At 37.3% G+C, this 13,660-nt stretch overlaps 1 protein-coding gene across 1 annotated transcript in view; it reads left to right on the top strand.

The window, feature by feature from the left end:
* The window catches only part of LOC107048367 (probable cytochrome P450 49a1), a 29,583-nt gene that overhangs the window by 10,068 nt on the left and 5,855 nt on the right, over positions 1-13,660 (top strand). The window contains exons 3-9 of the mRNA XM_015271516.1: positions 2,113-2,229; positions 2,312-2,388; positions 2,514-2,709; positions 5,485-5,650; positions 5,728-5,897; positions 6,936-7,014; positions 7,106-7,303. Coding sequence (XP_015127002.1) covers positions 2,113-2,229; positions 2,312-2,388; positions 2,514-2,709; positions 5,485-5,650; positions 5,728-5,897; positions 6,936-7,014; positions 7,106-7,303 — 1,003 coding nt within the window. The remainder of the gene's footprint in view (positions 1-2,112; positions 2,230-2,311; positions 2,389-2,513; positions 2,710-5,484; positions 5,651-5,727; positions 5,898-6,935; positions 7,015-7,105; positions 7,304-13,660) is intronic.

Raw genomic sequence — 13,660 nt, 5'->3', positions numbered from 1 at the left:
TCTACAATTTGTGGAGAGTGGATAGTTGGGATTGCGGACTCAATATGTTGTGACCCTTAATGCGTCTGACCCTAAGATTTCGGATTTTTACCCTAAAAATTTCGAACCCTTAAAGAAGTCTGACTGTCAAATATTTGAACCATATTATTTTTGACCCTTAAAATGAGGCCAACTCTCTACTATCTACTTTTGTAGAGAGTAGAGAGTTGGGATCGGATGCTTGGTGGGGGCTACTCTACACTCTCTACAATTGTGGAGAGTGGATAGTAGGGATTGCGGACTCAATATGTTGTGACCCTTGATGCTTCTGACCCTAAGAGTTCGGATTTTGACCCTAAAAATTTCTGACCCTTCAAAAAGTCTGTCAAATATTTGAACCATATTATTTTTTACCCTTAAAATGAGGCCAACTCTTTACTGTCTACTTTTGTAGAGAGTAGAGAGTTGGGATCGGATGCTTGGTGGGGGCTACTCTCCACTCTCTACAATTTGTGGAGAGTGGATAGTTGGGATTGCGGACTCAATATGTTGTGACCCTTAATGCTTCTGACCCTAAAATTTCGGATTTTGACCCTAAAAATTTCTGACCTTTCAAAAAGTCTGACTGTCAAATATTCCCCTAAGCATCCGATCCCAACTTTCTACTCTCTACAAAAGTAGACAGTATAGAGTTGGCCTCACTTTAAGGGTCACAAATAATATGATTCAAATATTTGACAGTCAGACTTTTTTAAGGGTCAGAAATTTTTAGGGTCAAAATCCGAAATCTTAGGGTCAGAAGCATTAAGGGCCACAACATATTGAGTCCGCAATCCCAACTATCCACTCTCCACAAATTGTAGAGAGTGGAGAGTAGCCCCCACCAAGCATCCGATCCCAACTCTCTACTCTCTACAAAAGAAGATAGTAGAGAGTTGGCCTCATTTTGAGGGTCAAAAATAATATGGTTCAAATATTTGACAGTCAGACTTTTTGAAGGGTCAGAAGCATTAAGGGCCACAACATATTGAGTCCGCAATCCCAACTATCCACTCTCCACAAATTGTAGAGAGTGGAGAGTAGCCCCCACCAAGCATCCGATCCCAACTCTCTACTCTCTACAAAAGTAGATAGTAGAGAGTTGGCCTCATTTTAAGGGTCAAAAATAATATGGTTCAAATATTTGACAGTCAGACTTTTTGAAGGGTCAGAAATTTTTATGGTTAAAATCTGAAATCTTAGGGTCAGAAGCATTAAGGGTCACAACATATTGAGTCCGCAATCCCAACTATCCACTCTCCACAAATTGTAGAGAGTGGAGAGTAGCCCCCACCAAGCATCCGATCCCAACTCTCTACTCTCTACAAAAGTAGATAGTAGAGAGTTGGCCTCATTTTAAGGGTCAAAAATAATATGGTTCAAATATTTGACAGTCAGACTTTTTGAAGGGTCAGAAATTTTTAGGGTCTAAATCTAAGGGTCAGAATCAATAAGGGTCTGAAAATATAAGGGTCATAATATATGATTCATAATCTGTAGGGGTTGGAAGGTTTTAGGGCCATAACATTCAGCGTTCATAAAAAATTTCGGGTCTGGGCGTTCAAAGAGGCATGAGGTCGAAGGTTCTAAAGATTAGAGGGTCAGATTACTCAAGGGTCTAAATCCACGAAAGCCCAGAATGGTCCTCCACTCAGCTATCTACTCTCTAAAAGTACTCATGAGTAGAGGNCATAATCTGTAGGGGTTGGAAGGTTTTAGGGCCATAACATTCAGCGTTCATAAAAAATTTCGGGTCTGGGCGTTCAAAGAGGCATGAGGTCGAAGGTTCTAAAGATTAGAGGGTCAGATTACTCAAGGGTCTAAATCCACGAAAGCCCAGAATGGTCCTCCACTCAGCTATCTACTCTCTAAAAGTACTCATGAGTAGAGGATTGGCCCTGTCAGTCCAACTCTCCACGAACTCTCAACTTTCTCTCCACTCCAGGAACAAATAGAGAGTCGACCTATCCACTGGTTCCGCTAGGGTTTAGCGAGGTATTACTCAAAACTCATTTTGGAGAATCTCAAAGATATACATATTGAACAAATAAGAAAGAAGTTACTAATCGCAATATGTTAATTGTTTTTATTCAGCCACGGTGAAAGTTGGTACAAATTTCGGAGTAAAGTACAGCAAGTGATGCTCCAACCTCGAATAGCAAACATGTACGTTGGTGCCATTGAAGAAGCAAGCATTGCGTTCATCAAAAGGTCATTACAGCTCATTCTTCCTCTAAATTGAATTGAAAAAAGCAATAAACTCAGTAATCACATTTTCATTTATCTACATCAGGATCATGAAGATTAAGGATAAAAGAAACGAGGTTCCCGAAGACTTTGTCAATGAAATCAACAAATGGGCTCTTGAGTGTGAGTCACTATTCTCCTTGTTTTTTCTTCTTGCATTATACTTGTAATAAACGTATTGCCTTTACTGACAACACGTACTATCTGTAATTATAACGTATTGCCTGTAATTCACGTATTGTCTTTAGCTATTGCGCAAGTCGCACTGGACCTCAGGCTCGGTTGCATGGACGAAAGCGCTAATTTTGAAACTCAACAGCTGATAAATGCCATTCACACTGTTTTTACCAATGTGGGAATTTTGGAATTGAAAATTCCGTTTTGGAAAGTTTTTAAGACACCCACTTGGAACTCTTGGGTCGAGGCCTTGGACACTATATTCAAGTTAGTTTTGAGAATTTACGTCTTTTATTGTTTTATTCACATAATATAGTCGTAATACGTAATAATTCCATTCGAAAAAGGTAAGTGTGAATGAATGTTTGCTTAGCCCTCTTACCTAACTAAGCTTTTTCCCACGGTTCCGGCGTAGTATGTGATTGCACTCCCCCCACTCCAGCGTCGAGAGAGTAAGTAAAGCATCAGGTTAGAGGGTCAGTGCACCGAGAGAAATCGTTTGTTTGTATTGAACGAGCTTTATTTCAATCGAAATTTGATTCCAACTCTAATTTCATTCTTACTCACATTTTTTTTTCACATTAAAAGTATATTTTTTTTACTAAACATGAATGTTTTATTGACTCAAGTAAATACTTTATTAGTTAAAAATACAGTCATTATTTGGTTAATGATACCACACATGAAAAAACTCAATAGAAACCCAAGCGAATTCGCCAGAAAATTCTAGTGGAATTCTACAGGAATTCTATGCGATTTTTATAAGATTTCTACTAGAATTCTATTGGAAAATTCCCTTACTTTTCTGCGCTAATCCTATTGGATATTCGATAAGAAAAAGTCAATAGATTTCGAATCTTTGTTCGAAATTTTCTCTTGAAAACTTTTTTTAAGAATGCTTGGGCATCAATTTTCTAAGTTTTTCCCACTCGCATTCTGTAGAGCAAAACAAAACAAAATCCAGCAGAAAAAACTTGGAAAATTGTGCCCAATAATTTCTAATAGAAAAGATCTCAAGAGATAAATTCGAACAGAAGTTCGAAATCTATTGACTCTTTCTTATCGAATATCTAATAGAACAGCGCAAAAGACAAATAGAATTTTTCAGTAGAATTCCTATAGAATTCCAATAGACTTTTCTAGTGAATTCACCAGGTTTTCTATTGAATTTTTTCATATGTGAAGAACGAAGTTATTAATATATAATTATTAGTCATTTGAATCAAATGAATGGTAAATTATCTATTTTTAGTCAGAAAGCAAGTGACGGAATTTCGCGGCACAAAAATGATCAAAGAAAATCCTGACGGTCATTTTACATCTAGATAGATTATTTTTCAGGATAAATGACGAGAAAAAATTACTGACAGTTGGGGAAGTTGTTCGGTCAGTTTCCATCACGAGGTATGCGTCAAGCCAGAAATGATCAAAAAACTATGAATTTACGCCTGACTTGACGCATGTCAAAAATTATTGTCATTTTGTATCCCTATGTATGTCGAATCTAAAATTCAAATCAATTCATAAAAAATCCTCGTAAAGGGACCCTACGTGATCCTGCGGCGACTTGGTTTCCTCCGCGGGAATGTGCCGCAATGTTATTTAGGCTTTAACGTTGCCAAATTTACTCTACACTGGCCGGGTGCATTTAGCGAGTTTCCGGCAACATTGCGTGACAAACATGGGAAAAACATTATTCTGTTGGAAATTAATTTTTTTTCAATTTTGGCAATTACGTTGTTCTGACACCGCTATAATGTGTTATATACTTCAACTGAAAGAGTCAATTTTTTTTGAATTTTCAACGATTATGCAGTCAATGGTAATTAATGACAAACGACGTATTGCAGTGTTTCCCTCATATAGTGACCAATCTAATCAGTCCTTGGAAAAAATTGAAACTCGATTTTTTCTCCTCTTTTGAGTATAAAAAATAAATACTAAAGTCATCGGTACGATAAAGACGACCCCCTGCAACTTTCAATTTTGATCCCCGTGATTTTGTGAATTTTCTCCGCTGGCCCGGGAAAATTGATTGAACATGAGAGTAATTTGTGTCGAAACAGTAAAATTTACTCTGCATTCCATCAAAAATTATCGCAGTGAACATGAATGATATGGTCAATATTGTGTATAATTTTTCTGTAACGGAGAATGATTTTTTACCGAACGAATCGTATAATACCCTCCACAAACAAGTATTTTTTCATTAAATTACATTTTGCTCCACGAAAATCTTTCGTACAGTAAAATTTGCCACGATTTTCTAGCTAATTTTTATCCAATTTTTCTCTCCGCACAGTAAATGAATGATTCTATCAGTGCAAGGAAGTTTTGTAATAAATTTTACGCAGAAAATTTCTTGATTTTCTGTTATAAAATCATTTCATAACCATGGCATATTCGTTTTTACCTCTTCAATCTAGTTTTTTGGCTACATGTCTCGAAAACTTATGCAAAAATAACTCCGACAAAATAACTCGGACTCAGAAACTTTTTCAAAAATAACTTTGCGACAAAAAAACTTCCGTCTAAATAACTTTGCGACACAATAACTGTAAAAAAAAACTTTTACAAAAATAACTCGGCATGAACAAAACTTTTGATAATATTTTCATATTCATCCGATGAATTGTATTTACCGGCCCGTTACTGATGTGACAAATTTCACAATCACAATCGTGGCTGCCCGAGCGGTAAATCTTTGTTTATATTTTGACTGGAATTATTTTATAAAACCCAACTTGTAGTCAGTATATCCCGAGCGGCTAAACTGGAAGGTGTCGGCTGCTATCGTGCGGATTGATTTTCACGTACAGAATGAAATTGAACATTGTATTGTTTATCAAAAAAAGTAGAAAATTGTAGAGTTATTTTTGTAAAAAATGAAAAAATGTGGATAGCTTTTTACTATATCTCTCAAAAAATAAAAGTATAATTCTGCAGTAATCTTTGCCAATATAAATTTTCGAGACGTGCTACCTATTTTTTTTCTATTTTCCTCACTTTGTCTTCTATATTTCTCATGTTATTATTTCCCAGCTTTTCAACGAAATACACAAAACTAGCTCTCGACAAATCCAAAAATTATAAGAAAGGACCTGAAGAGTTGTCACTTTTGGAACGAGTTTTAGAAATTGACGGTGACAACGGGCATAAGTTAGCGGCGGTTCTCGCATTGGATCTTTTCCTAGTTGGCGTTGACACTGTCAGTATTTGAATGCCTAAAGAAGTTTTGGAAGTCATTGTAATTAAGAAAATGTGTTCATTGCTATTCATTTTTAGACTGCCACGGCTGTGGGATCAGTGCTGTATCAGTTAGCTCGACATCCCGATCAACAGGCGATTCTGTATGATGAGGTGGTGCGTATTCTGCCAGAAGGGGATATGCAAATTAATCGCAAACACCTGGAGGATTTGAAGTACGTGAAGGCATGCATAAGAGAAACATTAAGGTAACAGAAACATTCTATTTAACGTTTAATATAACTTTCATTGTTTTGTCAATATCAATATCATTCTCGCAACTAGCAGATTGATGGAAACATTGATTTTCAGGAATCTATCCTCAATTATTAGGGACTCAGGATTGAGAAATTCAACGAGTGCAAAATTCTGAGATTCAGTGCCTTTGTCATGATCTTTTAGTGACATCATTAATTTTCAGTAACATCGTCACTATTTTTCAAGCAAATGTTACTGATTTTCTCCTCTCTAATACTCTTAGTACTCTTGGTTTTTGACCCTTTATTTCTGATCCTTGGTTTTTGACCCTTCATTTTGGAGTCTTAATTTCGAGTACCAAATTTTCATCACCAGAAGTCGATTTGGATTGCGTTAACATAGAGAGAGCCCCACATCACTCCCATGACCCTTATTCTGACCCTTGTAACCCTTAATCTAACCCTTTTGACCTTTAATTTGACCCTCGTAACCCTTATTCTAACCCTTATGACCCTTAGTTTTAGAGTCTTAATTTCGAGTACCAAATTTCCATCACCAGAAGTCGATTACAATTTTAAGAATATAGAGAGAGCCCCATGTGACCCTCATGACCTTTATTCTGACCCTTGTAACCTTTAATCTAACCCTTTTGACCCTTAATTTGATCCTCGTAACCCTTAGTTTCTGCCACTTACTTTTGGAATCTTAATACCAAATTTTCATCACCAGAAGTCGATTTCGATTTTAAGAGATTTTATAGAGAGAGTCCCATATGACTTCCATGACCCTTATTCTGACGCTTGAAACCCTTAATCTGACCCTGTTGACCCTTAATCTGACCTTCTTGACAGTTATTCTGACCCTTAATTTTTGAGTCTTAATTTTGAGTATCAAATTTTTATTACCAAAAGTCGATTTGCATTTTTATAATATAGAGAGATAATTAAGAGAAGTTGCAGTGGGGTAGTGCCCCGTAAAGGGTTAACCTCATTCCTTCTCAACCCTGAAAATTGACGAATAATTATTCATTTTTCCTCCATCTGCTTCAGAATGTACCCCGTAGTAATTGGCAATGGTCGCTGCATGTCGAAAGACACAATCATAAAAGGCTACCACATTCCTAAAGGCGTGAGTACATAATCTCTCGATTAATTTAATAGCCCGCAATTACTCCCATTGTTTTGAATTGCAATGAATAATTGTTGTGCTCCATTGACAGGTGCAAGTTGTATTCCAACACTACGTAATCAGCAATCAAGATAAATACTTTCCGCGTAGCAATGAATTCCTTCCAGAACGATGGCTCCGCGAAAGTGAGTCGCGACATGCATTTGCTTCGCTACCATTTGGATATGGAAGACGAATGTGTCTTGGAAGACGTTTTGCTGATCTTGAATTGGTCATGGTCATAAGTAAGGTAATCATTTTCATTCATTTCCTATGACCTCACGAAGATATGGAACGCTGTATAAATTCCCTTCTTTAACCCTCGAGTGGTCGCACCTCTCCACCAAAAGTACTGGTCGCGTGATGAGCGCTGCACCGTTCCGTGTATTTTACCATTTTGAGAAAAAAAAAAGTTCAAAAAAATGATGTATTTATGATTAAACGAGTAACTTTGAACTCCCAACTAACAACTAATATCAGTATATAACGACAAATTGAAAACATTATTCAAAAATTGATTTCCATTCGTTGCGAAAATTTGACATTTAGAGGTTAAACAGAGATTTTGACCGAGTCGAATTTTTAAGGAATTTTAATTTTTGATCAGTGCAAAGATGCACAGAGCAAAAATTGTTTAAATGTTTGACATGGTGGAACGTAGGAATTCCAATTTTTTCAGACTTTTTCTCAACAACGTTTCAGCGTAAAAAGTAAAAATCGAGACAGAACGGCGCTCGTGCCATGACGCGACCGATCGAGGGTTAATGTAAAAAATGAATACCGTAAGAAGGACAGCGGAGCTCAATATGTACCAGAAATTTGAAATGAAAAAATGACTCGGAGCCGGATAGCTCAGTTGGAGAGCACTCGATGCATAATCGGAAGGTCCCGGGTGCAAATCCAGGTCTGGGGAGTGATTTTGCGCGTTTTTCTCCAACGAAAACTTATCATTTTTCTCCCGTTCCGAGGCGCTTCTGAACCGCAAAATGACCCGTGGAGGGCGATAACGATCACATGAATGGCTAAATTTAAATTCCCGCCATTTTAGTCTACCATTCATGCGATTATCATCCCCCTCCACGGATCATTTTGCAGTTCAGAAGCGCGGAAGCGCCTCCAACCGGGAGAAAAATAATATTTTTTAGTTGGAGAAAAACGCGCAAAATCGCTCCCCTGGACTATCAATTTTTTCAGTAAAAAAATTGTCTGGTTATTCATATTGAGAATAATTCCGGTTCCCCTTCTACCTCATCCAAATCCCATCCACTCATTTCCTATGACGTCACAAAGACGTGGAACGCTATATAAATTCCCTTCTTCTTTAATGTCAATAATGTGGAACGCTTTATTTATTTAGAAGAACAATCCTAGTAAAATTTTTGTGTTGTCATTATAAGAAAAGAAATTCTGGTACTGATGAACTAAAATTTCTCATGCTTAAAAAACTCCCACGCAAGACATGTGTGACCTAAAAAGGGAAATGTGAGAGGAAATATATATATTGAATGTGTGGACATCCGCATGAAACGACTCATGTGACCCTTGTGACTCTTATTCTGACCCTCATTATAATCCTCGTGACCCTTATTTTGACCCGTGTAACGCTTAATTACTAACCCCTCATTTCTGACCCTTACTTTTGGAGTCTTAATTTCGAATACTAAATTTTCATCACCCGAAGTGGATTTGAATTTTTATAATGTAGAGAGAAATTGTTAAAAAATAGTATATTGTGTTACAAGTGCGGAAAGAACCACTTTTTCGCACGCACGCGTAACACATGCTATTTTTTGTGACGAAATCAGCCGCGCGTGCTACGCATGTGCCTTTTCATCTCCTCACGTAGTGGAGCTTCAGTTTCAGTCTTACGCTTATGCTTATTCAAGATTTTCGAGATATATCGAGATCGATTTCTTTTCTCCTTTTTACGATAGGAAGTTCGGCCGCACGTGCTGCGCACGCGCCTTCTCATCTTCTCACGTAGTGGCGCTGCGGTTTCAGTCTTACGCTTACGCTTATTCGAGGTTTTCGAGATATATCGAGATCGATTTGTTTTCTCCTTTTTACGATAGGGAGATCGGCCGCGCGTACTGCGCACGCGCCTTCTCATTTCCTCACATAGTGGCGCTTCGGTTCCAATCTTACACTTACGCTTATTCGAGATTTTCGAGATATTTCGAGATCGATTTCCTTTCTCCTTTTTACAATAGGACCTTCAAAATTCACTGTTCGGAACGGTAGTGGGGGGGTAAAATGGTTGTTTTTGTGCACAAAGTACATAAAGTTCAAGCTTCGCTTTACGCACTCGAAATTCACTTTACGCACGACCTCTGAACTTTACGCACGCCGTGCATAAAACAAGCACTTTACGCACACTGAACGGATTCGAATAGTGAACTTTTCAAGCAGGTATCACCAAAAAAAATTTTGATCTTACAAAGTAGAATTTGAATCGTATCAATCGAGGATGTTTTTTTTTTCTATTTTTCTCACGCAATTCAATTGGATTGGAGCGACAACGTGAATATCTCGGAAACTAGAATCAGAAGACGTCCTTTTTCGTAGACCGATTTAGTTAACTATTAACACGAATGGTTAATAATTGAAATAGTTAATGAATGGCATTAATAGGTAAGAAACCTCGTTAATAGTAACTAAATTGTTTCACGTTTTCCAACAGTGTATGACTCAGATACTTGTTGAATGGGTTTCCCATACATCTATATTCGTATGACATAAAATATACACGGAGAGAAATATTCAATAAAAATTACCAGAAAAAAGACGTAAAAATTGCGTTTCGAAACGTAATCTGGGAGCGAAGTAAAATTCAATAAAAAGTGTCAATCGTCACGTAAATTCTACGATCTGTTCCGTAAAAATTACTCATCCGTCCGACGCCTCACGGCTAGCCATGAGTCACCGTGAGGGGGAGATTTTAACAACACGTTCCGTAATTTTTCTGGAACGTTTCGTAAAAATTCTTAAACATCCAAGAATTTTCATGTTCTGAGGCATAATAAGTCTTGACGTTTCTGTTAGATTTTACAACTTCTAGAAAAATTACGTGACTTTTTCGTATTTTTTCGGTGACAGACCCGAAAATTTACTGAACGTTTCAGATTTATTCTCTTATATTCCTATAGAAATTCACTGAAAACGATTCTCGCTTGCAGATTACGTGAAATGTTCCGTAATTTTTCTTGAATATTTCTCTCCGTGTATATTTCATATATCATTCATATCTTCATTCATATATTTTATATGGGGGAAATTAATGTGCGTTAAGAATAATTTCGTAGAAACGCAACAACAATTTTGATGCTGCCCTGAAAAATTTCTGATGAGCTTGGAAATTTTTCTAGAACTCTATTTCTTCGTTCAGTATTTCAAGTGTTGATAATATTCATCCATCCCTCCTCTGAAGGCGACAGAGACTTCGATTCCCATGCGCTTGATTTCGCAAAAGATTATATTGATTACAGTCATACATATGGATTACACATCGGCCACATGGAATATGAAACCTTCCTTCCTTTCAATTTCATTCTAATCGAATAAATCAATTCATCTGATCGGTTTTGCGGTAGAGTAAAAGTGTAAGTAAAGGTTGTATTTTATTGTACACGTGGTCATAAATCTTTGAGAAAATCCTACTTCTTTTGGTCACAATTGAGGTGAATTTCCTAGTAGCTGAACGCAATTGTACAATCTTGGACTTTTTTAGTGGCTCTGAAGAAATCCACCTTTTTCATCAAATTCAATTTTTTTTCTAAGATTGAGTCGGATACCGCGGAACGTTTGCGATTCATTTCAATCAATCGTGATAATTCATAAACAAAGATATTTATATTTCAAGTCGATGACAGACGTTCCGCTCTGCTTCACCTAAACTGCAAAATCATCGTCATCTTCGAACTCGGTCAAAAGGATATCCAAACGAATGATTCTTATAAGGGTATTATGGCGGGGTCCATAGCTGGAAAAAAAAGCAGAGAATTCAATGAAAATTGCTGAACAGATTATTCGATTCATTTGAAAGCCGTGTACAAAATGTTAAGACCCCTACTTAAACAATAATAATGCGAATAATTTTTGAAGTTGCTACTTATACACGCAGTTGAATGGGGCATCGGTAATTTTTGTCAATTGCCTACGTTATTGATCTATCGATAACGTAGGAAAAGCACTAAAATTACCGATGCCTCATTCAATCGCGTGTATACGTAGCAACTTCAAAAATTATTCCCATTATTATTGTTTAAGTAGGGGTCTTGACATTTTGCACACGGTTTTCAAATGGATCGAATAATCTGTTCAGCAATTTTCATTGAATTCTCTGCTTTTTTTTTCCAGCTATGGACCCCGCCATAATACCCTTAAGCCATCATTCAATCAATGCAGAAGATTTTTTTAGTTATCGTGGGACAACCGATTTTTGAAAAAATTCGAAATTAAAAAAAAATAATCCATGAATTAAATTTTGATTAATGGCGATTAATAGGGCTCAATAATATCTACATTTGAAAAAAAAAAAGATTCAATTCCATCTGTTCATTAGCGAACAATTGAAGAAAAACTTTCTTTAGACGAGGTCTAAAATTGCATTTTCATCACGCTGTGTGGAAAAGTTACTTTTTGGGCACGCTTCGCTTCGTTTCGTTTTTTTAGAACAGGAGTTTCTAAAATCTAGAAACTAGTTTCTAAAGCTAATTCACTTTTTTCTCTGTGGTAATGAAATAGTACATTTCCATGCGCCCTAGTATCGAAATGTACTATTTCATCACCCCAGAGAAAAAAGTGAATTAGCTTTAGAAACTAGTTTCTAGATTTTAGAAACTCCTGTCCTTAAGCTTTATCCTTGGTGGGATCATAAAAACTAACTAATTTGAGGATTGTTTTTAAGAACCAATATTTCCTAAAACCAATACTGAATTTTTCTTAATTTTAGAAAATTTTCAGATTGAACTAAAAAATTGTGGCCGAGGTATTTAACGGACGTAAGTGCCCCATATATAGGGAGGGGTGCTCAAATATCGGGAATTTCACGTGTGACGAGGGGGGATTTTATAAAGAAGAGGCGGGGAGGGGGGTTGTGTATTGAGAATTCACAACCAAAAAAATTGAGTCGGTGATTTTTTCAAAAATATCTCCCAAACTAAGGGAGATAGCGCATTTTTACTGAAAAATTGGGCTGGAGGGGAGAGACAAGCTGTATTGAATTCTCGATGTATGACACCCCCCCCGCCGCTAATTTTTCAATACAAATTCTCTATCGCCTTTAGTTGTGGAGATATTTTTGAAAAATCCCAACGACAACCCAGTCTATCGTAGAACACCCCTCTTTACAAGCCCCCCCTTTGGATATCACTACTTGGTAACGAAGCTGTTTGACTGTTCTAGTTGTGTGTCAAAAATGACACTTAATTGTTTTAGTGTTTCGGGACCGTGAGACTGCTTGCTCTGCAATTTTAGGTCTTGAGCGTTTTACAAAGACTCTGCAAGGGCAGAGTACGATCAGGAGCAGAGTCGAGCGGACCTCTCGCTCAGGCCTTCAGCCAAAATCGAGTCGAAGTCCCTAGTCGACCCGAGTCGAATAATTGGACCTGACAAGTTCTACTTAGGTCTTTCCGTTCAGAACTGGATAGGTCTTGGGAAGCCTCTTCCCAAGTGCTTCCGAGACCTTTCTACCTCTGGTTATGTCCCATTTCAGCACTTGTTAGGTGTAAGCAGGACTTGTATTCAGACTTTCCAAATCCTTGCCGGTCCCCGTAATTCTATGGGCCTATATTAAATCTGCGTTCATATCCCTGTTTACTCATGCGTTATTGAAATAAAAAATGCAATTATTGTTTTTTTTTTTAATCTCGAAAATCGACATTTCACGAGAGGGTGGAGGGGAGATGCATGTATGTGGAGGCTTGACATTTTTACCCAACAAGGGGAGAAGGTTGCAGAATCTATTCTAGCCACTCTTGTGCCTTCGCTTGCATGCATTATCCAAATAAAAAATGAAAGTGTTAACAAATCTGACCATTGTTCCAAGTCAGAACCAAAAATCTGACCCTGTGGCCCCCGATGAAAATTTTTTTTTTCAGTTTTCACTTTTTCCACATACTTTTGAGAGTTCTGAATAGCCCGTCGCTTAAATAGTTGGAATCAACGTTCACCCGGCTAAAAAATTCGATTTTGGCGAAAGTCGACTTTCTCCCGAGAAAAACGAAAAATCTGACCCTTTGAAAATTTGAACAAAAATACTTTTTCAGTTTACACTTTTTCCACATACTATTGAGAGTTCTGAATAGCCCGTCGCTTAAGTAGTCAGAATCAACGTTCACTCGGCTAAAAAATTCAATTTTGGCGAAAGTCGACTTTCCCCCCGGAAAAATCCAAGATCCGACACTTTGGCCTCCGGTGAAAATTTTTTTTTTCATTTTCCACTTTTTCCACATACTTTGGATAGTTCTGAATAGCCCGTCGCTTAAATAGTTGGAATCAACGTTCACCCGGCTAAAAAATTCCATTTTGGCGAAAATCCACTTGCCCCGGAAAACCCGAAAAAACGTTTTGTCAGTTTTCACTTTTTCCACATTTTTTTGACAGTTCT

Source organism: Diachasma alloeum, unplaced genomic scaffold, assembly GCF_001412515.2.
Source record: "Diachasma alloeum isolate Michigan unplaced genomic scaffold, Dall2.0 Dall_scaffold_00188, whole genome shotgun sequence".
In the NCBI taxonomy this organism is placed as follows: Eukaryota; Metazoa; Arthropoda; class Insecta; order Hymenoptera; family Braconidae; genus Diachasma; species Diachasma alloeum.
Note: the sequence above shows the minus strand (reverse complement) of the source record. Positions and strands in the feature narration are given on the sequence as shown.